We start from the raw sequence: 14865 nt of genomic DNA on the forward strand, positions 1-14865 counted from the left end.
CTGAACTAAATATTGGGTTTGGTTTGGTTTTCATGGAATACAGCAAAAGTATTTCTATTTTTTGAAGTATAGTTAATTTATAATATTGTGTTTCAGATGTACAGCATAGTAATTCAGAGGGTATTTTTTTTTTTTTGCGTCAATATTGTTAATATGTAAATAAGATTCTAGGAACAAAGACTGACTCCTTTTAGTCTCTTCCAGCTTCATGTGTCTGAGAAATTTTCTTTTCAAAAAGATGAGCAGTATATATTTAAGAATTACTTAAGATCAAGTTTGCATACATATTTAACAATGTATAAAATAATAAATTTAAATATTTCATGGTAAGAAAACTTTGCATCTTTTTCCATAATGACTATATGTTAAAATCATTGCACCTACAGCTGTGGATTTTCACAGTCTCAAGGTATCAGATATACAGAAGTGATTTCAGTTTAGGTTTCCAAAATTTTGAGTTTCAACTTGGATCTCAAAAGTCTGCCATTACTGAAAAGCTCGTTACATTTAATATGCACTTGGAAATGGTAACTCCAAAATTATTTTCATTACATTTTTTATCTCTGAGTTAAGTACCAAAACAAACTTTAATATTTAGCTTATGAAAAAATAATAGAAGTCCAATCATTTAGTACTTCTTTCAGAAACTATAGAGGTAGAGAGGAGCTTAGAAAAGTTAAAATAGTATCAAAATGTTAACTCAATGGGCTATGATATAAACCTCAACTTCTGAGATTGCTACAAAAATGCTGTGATTTGTAAGTTCCAAATTCAGCTGTAAACTGGATTTTAAAAATCTGCATAGTCACAGTTCATATCATTTGGGGCCTCCTTCTAATACCTAGAAAAATGTATGAGTGCGATATTACCTTAGAGGAATAAAATTGGTTTCATAAGCCACACATACAATCAGCCTCATTATTTTACACTTACACTCCAGTATAAATGTATTTATGTACTGTTTATATAACACAAAATGAATGGAACCTTAAAGTACTGTACTTTAAAAATAAAAAGTCTAAACAGCAATTAATAATACCAGAATTTTAATGTTGATCTGACATTACTACACATTGCAATATTGCCATGATATTAGAAAAGAAATGACAAACACTGAATATGAAAGTTTTTAAATGTTACCAGATATTTTTATGCACAATCTCAACTCTATATACAACACAAAACCCCAAGTTAATAATTTGAAGAGCTAGCATTCCCACTGAGCATATGTATATTTCAGATGCATCTTTGGACAGGTAGAGTTACCCATGCGTTATAAAGATGTGAATTCCTGCATTCAAAATATTTGCATATACTCTCCTGATTTTTCAGTACTGGTTTATTGTTTATTTGCTTCAAATGCAACTGGCTTCCTTGGTTGTACTGCACAGTGTTTGGGGATGCTAGGGAAGGAGCCCATGGAGAATGAGGATGCTTTAAACAAGAGTAGTTAATATTCTCATCATATCAAAAACTTTTGTTGAATACTGAATTATATAAAATTTGAATGTGTCAATCTTTTGTTTGTGAGTGACCTGTAGCATCAGTATAAGAACTGTATTATTCTCTCCTAGATTTGATCAATACACTAACTCTGTTTAAAAAAAAAAATACTAGTTACTTTCTTGCTTCTCCACTCAAGCAAATTTGACTTGAGTACAGGTAGGTACAATGAAAACAAGTAATTGCTCTCCCTAAACATATGAATCTATATTTCTAATTTAAATGCTAATTTAAATTAACAACAAATGATAAATTCACTACAAGGCTAAAAATTAAACCTATGATAAAAAATACTTGTTTTTCCCTTTTATACCTTAAATGTCTTCAGTTCTTCTGGTATTACCACATCCACTTTCACCCATTTTCTGTGAGTTGATGTGTTGTATATCCAAAATATTTCTTCTCCCTTTGATTCAAAGGAAAAAACATCACTCATTCCCAAAATTCTACTCTCATATTCATATATGTTCCCTCTTAATTACATTTCAGTAGAGTTGATTGTACCTGTAGGATATTAAGTACTAAAAAATTGAAGTATTGTTTAAAATGGTATATTATATTTTAAGAGAAAAATAAAGAAATGGAGATAAGGAGGGATGAAAAGAGAGAGCACAGAGAATGTTTAAGGTAGTGAAAATACTCTTTATGGTAATATAATAATGGATCCATGTCATTCATTATACATTTGTCCAAACCCACAGAATATGCAGCCCTAAACATGAACCCTAATGTAAATTAGAGACCTTAGGTGATAATGACATGTCAGTGTAGGTTCATCAATTGTAACATGTGTGCCATTCTAGTGGAAGATGATACTAATGGGGGAGACTATGAATATGTGGGAACAGAGGGTTTATGGTAAATCTCTGTACCATTCTTTTGATTTTGCTGTGACTCTAAAACCACTCTATAAAAATTATCTTTTAAAAAATAAGGAAATAAAGTATATATACATAATAAAGCTGCCTATTTTTTATGATGGAGAATAAGTTTAGAAGAAAAATTTGAATGCAATCTTGAATAAAGTACTACACTTCAAAATATAAAATTCTAAGTATCAATTAATAAACCAGCTATTTAAACATTGATCCCACTGACATTACTACATTTTGCAATATTGCCTTGATTAAAGAAAAGAAAAAATGCAGGCAAATATTTAACATGAAAGTTAAAAAATGTTATCAGATATATTTTCTGCACAATCTCAAATATTTTTTCCTATGGAAGAAGTCATTCCAAGTTCCAAATAATGCAGTTCTTTTCTGGAGATTATATTTCTATTTTACTCTCCAGTCACTTAATCAGAGACCTTTCCATGTCTTCTAAAGCATCCAGGTTGCAAAGTATATGCAAAACTATATTGCTATGTACTGGGAGGTCATACAGAAAGGCAATGGCACCCCACTCCAGTACTCTTGCCTGGAAAATTCTATGGACGGAGGAGCCTGGTAGGCTACAGTCCATGGGGTCCCAAAGAGTCGGACACGATTGAGCGACTTCACTTTCACTTTTCACTTTCATGCACTGGAGAAGGAAATGGAAGCCCACTCCAGTGTTCTTGCCTGGAGAATTCCAGGGACGGGAGCCTGGTGGGCTGCCATCTATGGCGTCACACAGAGTTGGACACGACTGAAGTGACTTAGCAGCAGCAGCAGCAGGAGGTCATAAATCTGATAAAAGTTTGTAAAGTACTCCACAATTTTGCCCATGGTGTTGGACTTTTATGATTTTGATTGTGCTTTCATTCTATGAAATAACCCTATTTTCCTTAGATTTCGTGATATATATAATCACTGTGGATGGTGACTGCGGCAAAGAAATCAGAAGACAATTGCTTCTGTCAGGAAAACTATGACAAATCTAGACAATGTGTTGAAAAGCAGAGACATTACTCTGCTAACAGAGATCCATATAGTCAAGGCTATGGCCTTCCCAGTGGTCATGTATGATTGTGAGAGGTGGACCATAAATATGGCAGAATGCCAAAGAATTGATGCCTTCGAGTTATGGTGCTAGAAAAGACTCCTGAGAGTCCATTGGACAGCAAGGACATCAAACCAGTCAATCTTAAGGGAAATCAACCTGAATATTCATTGGAAGGACTGATGCTGAAGCTGAAGCTCTGGTATTTTGGTCATCTGATGTGAACAGACAACTCATTGGAAAAGTCCCTGATGTTGGGAAAGATTGAGGGCAAAATGAGAAGAGGGCATCAGAGGATGAGATGGCTGGATGGCATCACCAATGCAATGGACATGAACTTGGGCAAACTTCAGGAGATGGTGAGGCACAGGGGGGCCTGGAGTGCTGCAGTCCATGGGGTCGCAGAGTCGGACATGACTAAGCGACTGAACAACTATATATATATAGATGTATAGTGAAATACAGTGAAAATGCAGACAGTGGCATAAATATCTCAGGTTAAACTCTGAGACCATCTCTGTGCCCTCCATCTGTGAGATAGGAAACAGCACTGGAAGATGACATCTAGTTGTAATCCAAATGACACATGACATTCATCATTTTCAGACTCTTAAGAGCCTTTATCTCCTTACTTGGTTTCACTTATTTCATTCATATGCAAGATTTTCTAAATATGAATTTCTTTTTAGCTTTGTTCTTTGCCCTCTGTTATCTACTCCAATTTCCAGGTCTTAAATATTTCAGAGAAGATAGTCTAAACCCATTAAAATGTACTTTATTCTATTACTTATTTATATGAACAGTTAAGACTTTCATAAGACAATGAAACATACATGGCAGACACATATTTTCAGCTGATAGTTTCCAGATCACATCACAATGAAGTTATAAAGGGTTGAGAAACACAGCAAATTTTTCTTTCAATAATTTCTTAAGCGACTTTAGCTATTTAGCACTGAGATACTATGTCCTCCGCTGATGCTTTTATTGACACTACCAGGCAAGCTGCATTTACCACGTCCCTTCACTTTCGCTTTATGAGGGTAATGTACAGCTGTTTTGCTCTTTCTTCACAATGACTAATTGATTTTCCCCATTCTACCTGAAGAAGAATGCATTTACATTTTGTTCAGGAGGCTGAGCATAGCTCCTTCTAAACTTAACTTAGCACTTGAAAAACCATTTAATGGTATATTGTGCATGAAATCCAGACTTTTCTACCACATTTTCCTATCTGACAACACAAGTCATGCAAACGAAAAAAATTTACTCCAACTACATATCAGCTTTTATTTTATATTTGTCCATACTCTCAGACTTAGCTAGTTACTTTCAACAGGTGTCAATGTAAAACACAAACTCGCAGGTCAGAAAAGCCTTCAAGTGATGTTCCAATTTTCTATTATCTTAAAATCAACCAATCAAAATTATTTAAATGTCTTTACTCCCCTAGATCAGCTTCCCAGGTGGCACAGTGGTAAAGAATATGCCTGCCAATGAAGGAGATGCAAGCAATGTGGGTTCCATCCCTGGGTCAAGAAGATCCTCTGGAAAAGGGAATGGCAACCCACTCCAGTATTCTTGCCTGGGAAATGCTATGGACACAGGAGCCTGGCAGACTACAGTCCATGGGGTCACAAAGAGTCAGACACCTAGGACTTAGCAACTGGACAAAAACAACAACAAAACTCCCCCAGACCAGGCTTAATAATGCCATTTTACCTTCCAAGAAAAATATTTATGATCAGATCTCTTAGAGCTCTCTGCTGCTTCTCCCCTCTTCCAGTGGTGGGGGGGCGGGAATCAGATATCAAATTCAAGTTTGTTTTTTTTTTTAACTACTTTTGATTGCATGTGGTGATAGGTCCATGTACTTTAGCAAAAGCTCTCCTTCAAGGAGAGCTTATTATAACTTTAAAACTTGTATCATCCAAGAAAAGATATTTTTCTAAGGCATTTTCTTTCCTTTCCCAACTACAATTTCCTCCTATTTATTTGCCAGTGGGAATTTTAAAAATATATAAAAGTCACCACAAGCTGGGAACCCTTACTATCCTTGGCTCACTGACATGGCAACTTTCATGAGGATAAAAGATAGGCTGTTGCTATGATTATTATCTTATAGATGATGGGCACAGACTTAATCCTAAGAACAGTTAGATGGTACATACACTGAAGCTGACTTTCAAAGTTTCAACTTTTTATATAATAACTTTCCTTTTACCTATTTCTTATTTCCCAAGCTCTAAAGTACTCCAAAAATAAAATTGTGCTAAGCTTTCTCCCTAGGTATTTCTTGGTTCACCTACACACATTATCATAAGGGTTGTTTTTGTTATTCTATCCGCAGATTATGTTAATGATCATTTTCGTCAAGAGCTAATTTTTTAAATGATAGGTTTGAAGTCCTTTTTAACTTTGTGACAAAACATCAAGTTGTAATTTAAATATACTGTGATGCAGATTTTGCACTAGTAACCGATGTGTTACATGTAGCGAGCACAGTGAATAGTGTCAGAAAAGACTGGTCAGGGCCTTGCAGAATACTGGGTGAACTCACAGATCAAATATCAGTCAACACTGTCTAAGATGCACCTCCAATTGGTTCTGATTAATACTCTGGATCAGTTCTCCACGGTTAACTTCTTTTTACAATGTGGGAGACAAAATCTTGATAAGTCTATTATTATTATATGACATAGTATCTGAAACCAATTTTTTTGCACTTTTTTCTTGTACAGTCCCAAAGCCAGAGGAATGATACTGCTCACTTCCAATAATTCATATCTCCATACACACATACTGAAACATAACCTACCACTGATGTTCAGGGTATTAAAATAATCCTTAGTAGTAGAAGATAACACAAATTTCTACTTAAACTTAGGATAATAGCTCTTTCAACATTTAATGAATATTAATTACCCACCTTGTGAAAAGCAGTATTGTAGCATCATACTTTTTAAAAAGCATCTTTAACTATAAGCTCAACAAAATTTCAGAATTTTCTTGTACTATGCCTTTGTTGAAGAAGGATTTGAAAATTACAGAAAGTTTCAAAGTACATAAAAGTTCACTGGACTTGGTTTACATGGCATAGCTGATAATAACTAAAAGATGCCTGAAGCTTGAATGCTACAACATATATAGATAAAGTTAAACCTATTTTTGTTTGTAAAATTTTTCCAATTATCTGAAAAGTTTGGAGCCCTACAGAAAGGGCAGGGAGATGTTTCAGCCCCTCCACCCACCTCATACCACATCAAATTGAATGAAATATATCAAATAGATTCTAGGCAGTGGACTGCCAAATACTACTGAAAAAAAATGTGATGAAAGTATAGTTACAAAGTGATACAAATGTGTCTCATCCATGTAACAAAGGAAAATGTATTAGGCCATCTAATGAGAGTATTCAGCTTCAGAAGTCTGTGAAGGTCCTGGAAAAGAGAAGTAGAAGAAAAAAAACTGGATATGATGAGAATGACACAAAAAGAAAAAGGGACAGGTGAAATGATAGAACTCGGGAGAAAAAGAATGCCTTTTCAATGTTCAAGTGTCTTGGTAATACGAAGTCTGATACTTGAGGATTAACTATGAAGTCACTTCACACTTCTAGAGTCTATTATACAAGATGAAGTACAGAAAGAGAAAGGCAAATATCATATATTGGTGTATACATTTATGGAATCTAGAAGGATGGTACTGAGGAACCTATCTGCAGGGCAGCAATGGAGAGGCAGTCATAGAGAACAGATTGCGGACACAGATGGAAGAAGAGGGTGGGCCACATGGAGAGAGTAGCCCTGAAACATATACATTGTATGTGTAAAATTAGATAGCCAGTGGAAATTTGCTGTATAATACATGGAGCTCCAATCTGGTGCTCTGTGACAACCTAGAGGGGTGGGATGGAGTGGAGGGTGGGAGGGAGGTTTAAGAGAGAGAGGACATATATATACCTATGGCAGACTCACGTTGATGTATGGCAGAAACCAACACAATGTTGTAAAACAATTATTCTCCAATTAAAAATAACGAATTTTAAAAAAAGAACAAAAGAAAATGCTTCGGAAAGATGGTTAGTGTGGCACCTGGTAAGTACAAGTGACAAACTTTTGTTGAAGCATGAATCTGACTGATGTCACACAGAAGTTTCAACTCGATTAACCCAAAGCCATTTGAGCAAAAGGGAACTTGATGGGAGGCTTTTACTGTGCTTTTCCAATGTCAGAATTCCTGTAATTATTATCAAATGTCTCCCATTTCTACAGCAACTGCTGTTTACCCCTATAATTTCTTTATCCCTACCTGTAAATAAATTTTTCACAATAGAAATTCTCAGTGTCTCAAGTATTTTTTGCATGTGTAGAGAACTGTTTTCAGTTAAAGTTATTTTTACTCACTAGCATTACCACAACTTTCACTCTGCCCGATGCACTATTTTTTTCCAGTTATATGATTCATTTGGCTTATTTAATCAGCAATTACCAATCTTTTAAAACTGTATCTACTGTAACAGAACAAGTAATTTGCTTTCATCATACTTATAGCTTTAAGGATACAGAGATTAAAAGTCCAGAGCAGATCACATCAACACTTCAGTGTAGAGTTAATAATATAGAATCCCCAATACATTATGACACCATAGTTTCTTTTAACATATTTTCATAAATTTAAAAAATCTTATGAAGTTTTTACAAACTACCACCATGACTTTTGTACATGACAATATCTCTTAAACCAACTTCTTAGTACATTTTTTAAAGGTATACCAAATGAACAAGGTCCTATTTTATAGCACAGGAAACTACATTCAATATCTTTTACTAAACCATAATGGAAAAGAAAAACATAAACTCCCCCTCAGAGAAAAAAAATAAAAGTATATCAAATAAAGGCAAGTTAAAGAATACCTTCAGTCTACACATAACTAAGAAATAGAACCAAAAATTGCCAAGAATAGAAATTTCATTTATTAATGAATTTGAAAGTAATACAAGTTTCTTCTCACCTTATCATTAGACAGTCCTACTCTGAGAACACTGTTTTCCATAGCATAATAGAATTGAAGATGGCAGCTCCAGCCCAGGCAGTGATACACAGAGCTATTCAGATAAGCCCTGCTGTCTAAATGGTTAAAAGTAGAAGCTTGCTTAGCCCCTACCCATAGACAGTAACCTGAAAAATAAAGGGGGGAAAGCAACTTAGAAAAAAAATTCAGCTGTTTCTGTTTGAACAAAATTATCATGTTTCTGGAATTTTCAAAATCAAGTTTGAAGCACAAGTAAATTATTTAAAAGAATAGGATTTCTTTTTAAGTAACATCAACTATAAATTATAGATTTTCACTTCCATATTTTATTTTGTATTTTTTTTTTATGTGGACCATTTTTAAAGTCTTTATTGAATTTGTTCCAATATTGTTTTCTGTTTTGGTTTTTTCAGCCATGAGACATATGGGATCTTAGCTGCCTCACCCCCTGCATTGGAAGATAAAGTCTTAACCACTGGACCACCAGGGAAGTCCTGCCATATTTGATTTCTAAAATGCACTGTAATCTCATCCTAATTCCTGAAATCAAAGTTTTATACTATCCTCAATATGAATGTTCTTATAAAAAGAAATCTATTGATATAAAAATCTCTGTGCCACCAAATGATCATTTAAATGTCACAATGCAATCTTTCTTTAATCAAAAATTCCTCATCTTTCTTCCCAGAATTATTTTCCCTTTTGATTATTTTTTCTATTCTTCACAGGAAAACCTACATCATTTAAGGGAATGTAATTTAAACTGCCTCTTTCTGATCAAACTATGTTGAAGCACCAGATACTTACAATTCCACCAAATTACACAGATGGGTTTTGTAGTGCATAAAAATATTGTCAATCAATTTTTCCCATCTGATTCTTAAAACTAATTTGGATTTGTTTTAATTCAGTAATACATATAATGCAGAAACACAAAGCTATTTCTACATTTTCATAACTTTAATTTTCAAAAATAAGGTCTTTCAAATGCTCTATTTCCTTTTAAGATAGCAAATGTTCCTACAGCTTCAAAAAAAAACCTATGAATTTAGTGAAGCTCTGATCGACTTTAATCAAAATAGTACAATAAATTAATACTTTGCCTCTGACCTATGCACAAGGAAATGATAAATGGCATAAAAATACATTTTTACAAGAGCAGAGACAGAATAAACCCAAGAGAAAACATCTCAAAAGATAAGGAAAAATAGATACGATGAACAGAGTGATGAACAGAGCCAAAACCATAAAACTCTCAGACTTGAGACCAGACACAGGCTGTCGTAGCTAGAATTTCAACTACTTCAAGTGCTGCGCAGTCCTGGATGAACAGAGTCTAATTCTATCAATGAAGTCAGAGATTAGGGCTGGGAACCTTGCTTATAAACTGAGACGGGAAATATGCTTACCCTCATTGCTGTGGCTAGGGCTAAGTGACAGAATGTGGAAAACATATGAGCCCCTAAAAGAGGGCTGTTGTTCACATAAGGTTCTGGGTTGCTGAGTAATATCACAATAAAACAGCTGAACAAGCAGGCAGGAACAAAGAAAAAGAGCAGTAAAGAATAAAGGTAGTGGAGAAAGAGAACAAATCTCATTGAAAAAGAGCCTGCAAAATTTCCTGTTTCTGGACCACTGCATAAGGAGCTTGGAAGTTGTTACTCCCATCCACTCAGCAAGAAAATATATGAACTGAAAATCAACAACTCCTCTTATACCCCTGAGAAAATTGAGGTCAGGGTACAAACCACTGGGCAGGAATTGGTGAGAAGAGCAGATATAGAGAATCACAACTTTCAAGACCAGAATCCCCAGAACAAAAACTTCTATGGGAATCAGTACTGGGGGTGGAGACAGCTAGACCGTAATGGATGAACTGCTAGAGGCTCAGGGTGGACACGCTTGAGAGCTGAAAACTCCAGACAGTCCCACCTTAGGGAGGACCCTATTCTGTTTTACCTCCAGGAGCCCTACCGGCTTCTCACAGTAAGAGTTAGAGAAGAATCCCTTTTTGCCTACAGCTAGGGGAATAGACGGTTGCATGGCGCCACTGACTCAATGAGTTTGAGCAAGCTCCAGGAGATGGTGAAGGACGGGGAAGCCTGGCGTGCTGCAGTCCCTGGGGTCGCAAAGAGTGAGACGCGAGCACTCTCACGTGACTGAAGCAGTGAGCACAGCGCAGCGGAAAAGGAAAGCAGCCATTTTGAAATATACCGGGCCTCTCCTGTTGTTCTCAACAAGGCTTTCACTCAAAACAAACTATTTACCACCACCACATAACTGACTGCAGTTGAGATCAGGGAGAACTGCAATATCAAATCCATCAGGTTCTAACCTTCCACATGAAATGAGGAAAATATCCAGACCCAGTCCCCTCTGGCATTCCTGTCTCACCTGATGTAAGGGAGAAGGATTTGTGAAGGTTTTAGAGCCAAGGTACCATTTCTCTCAAAGACTGAGATTGACTCATGGGACTGCAGTATGCTTCCCCTCCTCTCACAAGTTATCACCACATCAAAAGTGGTCTTGCAAAATAGCAAGGGCATGTTATCAAAAGAACAGCAGGCCTCGGACCTTATTTCAGAAGACATCTCTAGGGAAACCCAAAGAGAACAGAGGGACAAAAACAAAAATATCAGATGCAATTTTCATCTCAGACATTAAAAGCTATTGCCATCAGTAAACAGAGCCTTATCTATAGCTGGAAAAATATATAAACTCATATTAAATACCTATTTATCTTAATTCCAATATGCCTGCCTTTCACAAAAAAAATTACAAGGCATACTAAAAAGCAAAAAATATATAGCTTGAAGAGAAAGAAAAGCATCAGAACTACGCCCATAAAATGGCAGGGATGTTATAAGACTGAAAATTTTTTTTAATTAGGATTAATAAGAGTTCTGATAGAAAAAGTAGAAAACATGCAAAAAAGATAATATAGGCAGAGAGTTTAGAATGTTAGGAATAAAAAACACTAGAACAGAAATGAAGAATGCCTTCAAAGAACTCATTAATAGACTGACTCAACTGAGGAATGAATCTGAGCTTAAGAAAATGTCAATAGGAACTTCCAAAACTGAAAAGCAAACAGTGGAAAATAAAGGAGAAATTCTATAATTCTATCTAAGAACTCAGGGAAAACTACAAAAGATGCAACATATGCATAATGGGAGTATGAGAAGAAGAGAGACAGGAAGAAAATGAACATTTGAAGTAACAATGACTGAGAATTTTCCCCCAAATCAATGTCAGACAGACACCAGAGTGCAGATCCTAGAAGCTCAGAAAACACCAAGTAGGATAAATGTCTAAGAAACTACACCTAAGCAAATGATTATATTAAAAAACTACAATCAAAGACAAGCAAAATTTTTGAAATACTCCAGACTTGCTTGTAAGAAATGCTAGAAGGCATTCTTCAGAGAGAAGGAAAATGACGCAGATCAGAAACTCTGATCTACATAAAGAAAGGAATAGTATTAGAGAAGGAATAAATGAATGTAAAACAAAACATTTTATTTTCAGCTTGCTTAGCTGATCAAAGAATAAGTTTGTTCACAACAGGAATAGTCTTAATGTATTTGCTAATTAAGTGAAATGAATGACGTCAATAATATGAGAGAATTGAGGGAAGAATTAGGAGTATTTTATTATAATAAGGTCCTTGCACTACCCATGAAAAGTATAGAGTTATTTGAAAATAGTCTTAGATTAGTTGTAAATGCATTTTTATGATTCTAGAGCAAAAACTAAAAAAAGTAAAAATGGAAGTATAATTGATATGATTTGTATTGGCTACCTTCAGCATCACTGCTCTGATCTTGTTGAGGTGTATATTCTAACACAGGAATTTCTCTTTCTTTTGTGCGCATCCAGGAAGTTTGCCCAGCAGTCGCTTCTGATACCCAGTCACACATGTCAAATGCAAATCCACAGGCTTGACACGCTGAAGAGGGGAGAAAAAGATGTTGGGAGACTATCACAGTCTACTGGAGTCACTGCTTAACAAAGGTTACAGGTGCAATCAAGGCTAAACACACACACACACACAAATACACTAATTCAAACCAAGAAGCCTTAGAGTGAACTCTTCTCTTTAAAAGTTCTTAATTTGATCCAGACAGGCATCTTCCCAAATGAGAACCATTACCACGCTTCCATTGTGGTTTTTTTTTCTTATATAACATAATACCAGACTTTACCTACTTTATGGAATTCAGTTAGCTTAAATCATTTACTATTCATAATCACATTAAAATTTTAAAGAAGATACATTGTATTTAATTCCATGATTTTTAGAGCAACTGTTTTTCAAAACATTACCTTGATATATTTACTATCTTTCACTTTTTTTAATAAGCCACACACTTCCAATTACAAACCAGCTAAAACCCCAATGATACTCCTGGTACAACGAGGACACAGATGAGAACAGAGCTTGTCAAATGAGTACCCCTACTAGTGGTTTGATATTTCTGTTGGGGTCTGAGTCTCATGGATGGCAGGCAGGCATCTCATTTTCACACTTACACCTCAATCCTTCATCTGTAGAATCAAATCTGCAGAGACTTCTATCTGGATGGCACAGTTCCTTCTTGGTATTTGATGCCTCTTGACATGGCAAAATGTCATCTGTTAAATGTAAAGATTGGCAAAAAGTGAGATGTGGTATCAGTAGAAAGGATCATGAATTTCTCAAAAGGTTAACCTTTGTTCTACAGAGAGTGCTGAACCCAACTCTTCTCTATGGCAGCATCTCACCATTATATAGACAGAGAAAGAGATTCAGGAAGAGATGAGAAGAGAGAATAAAACCACCACGACTGCACTTCTAGATTTTAATCAGATCTCTGTGGTGATTTCTAAGATCCCAAGCCAAACCATCTAGGTCTCCAGTGACGTAGTTACATGCCTTAATGTGTAAACAAAGAGCCTATCATTAGGCTGATAACTCTACATGTATCAAATACAACATATGGTACCCTCTTTACCTGGGTCTGCCCTGGATTTCCTTTCCCTGCAGCTCTTTCAAATGGAGTCTATTTCCGCCCACTCCCTCCACCCCCATAGTCCTCCCAACACAAAACTTGAAGATGGTGGAATTATCCTTTTATCCCCTGCTTCCACAGATAATTCTCACTCAGCACAAAAAGAGGCAAGAATATACAGTGAAGAAAATATAGACTTTTCAATAAGTAGTATTGGGAAAGCTAGACAGCTACATATTAAAGAATGAAATTAGAACATTCTCTAATATCGTAGACAAAAATAAACTCAAAATAGATTAAAGACCTAATGTAAGACCAGATACAATAAAACTCCTACAGGAAACATAGGCAGAACACTCTTTGACATAAATCACAGCAATGATCTATCTCCTAAAGTGAAGAAAGTAAAAGCAAAAATAAACAAATGGGACCCAATTAAACTTTTAATTAATTAAGCTTTTGTACAGGAAAAGAGACCATGGAAATGGGAAAAAAAAATTTGCAAATGATTACTGATAAGGGGTTAATGTCCAAAATATATAAACAGCAACACAACTCAACATCAAAAAACCAAACAATCAAATGACCAGGTTAAAAAATGGGCAAAAGAAATGAATAGACACTTTTTTCAAAGGGGAAATGCAGATGGCCAACAGGTCATGAAAAGATGCTCAACATCACTAATCGTCAGGGAAATGCAAATCAAAACCACAATTAGATATCACCACACACTAGTCAGAATTACTGCCATCAGAAAGAACACAGATAACAAATGTTGGCAAGGATGTGGTGAGAAGAGAACCCTCGTACACTTTTGGTGGGAATGGAAACTGATGCAGCCACTGTGTAAAGCAGTATGGAGATTTCTCACCTTCCTACATATTTGACTTTTGAATCTTTTGACATCAAATGATATCCCTCTCTGCCTGTGCCAGCTTGTCACCCTCATCTATGGGCACCGGAGGACCACCAGAACATGTTAAAGCTAAATCAAGTAGTGAGTCAGATCTTGTTTCCTCTGCTCAAGAACATCACATGGGCTTCTGTCCTACAAGTAGATGCAAAATTCCTTTGCACGATCCTCACACAAACCAGGCTTACTTTTGCCTCGGGACTTCTACATTTACACATGGCTTCCTTCCAATATACACATGGCTAGTTCCTTCAACTTATTTTCTGAGCCAAAAAAATATATATATATGTATATACACACACACACCACATACATTCTCCATGTGACCATGTGTGATCTATTTAAAACTCTACTTAAAACTTCATTTCCCCTTTACCTGGCCATTCTCTTCTCAATTTTCTGCTGTTTTATTGTCACATAGCACATATCATCACTTGACATAAAATACCTTTTTCTATTTACTTGCTTAATTTCATTCACTGTCTGATTAAAATATAAAT

At 35.6% G+C, this 14865-nt stretch overlaps 1 protein-coding gene across 1 annotated transcript in view; it reads right to left on the bottom strand.

Annotated features, from left to right (window-relative positions):
* Positions 1-14865, bottom strand: part of MALRD1 (MAM and LDL receptor class A domain containing 1) — a 512454-nt gene that overhangs the window by 460306 nt on the left and 37283 nt on the right. Inside the window, exons 6-9 of the mRNA XM_043480161.1 lie at positions 12995-13096; positions 12264-12410; positions 8441-8607; positions 1817-1909 (exon numbers count right to left, since the gene is read on the bottom strand). Of these exons, the coding sequence (XP_043336096.1) occupies positions 1817-1909; positions 8441-8607; positions 12264-12410; positions 12995-13096 (509 nt within the window). The remainder of the gene's footprint in view (positions 1-1816; positions 1910-8440; positions 8608-12263; positions 12411-12994; positions 13097-14865) is intronic.

The sequence above is a fragment of the Cervus canadensis genome, chromosome 10 (genome assembly GCF_019320065.1).
Source record: "Cervus canadensis isolate Bull #8, Minnesota chromosome 10, ASM1932006v1, whole genome shotgun sequence".
In the NCBI taxonomy this organism is placed as follows: Eukaryota; Metazoa; Chordata; class Mammalia; order Artiodactyla; family Cervidae; genus Cervus; species Cervus canadensis.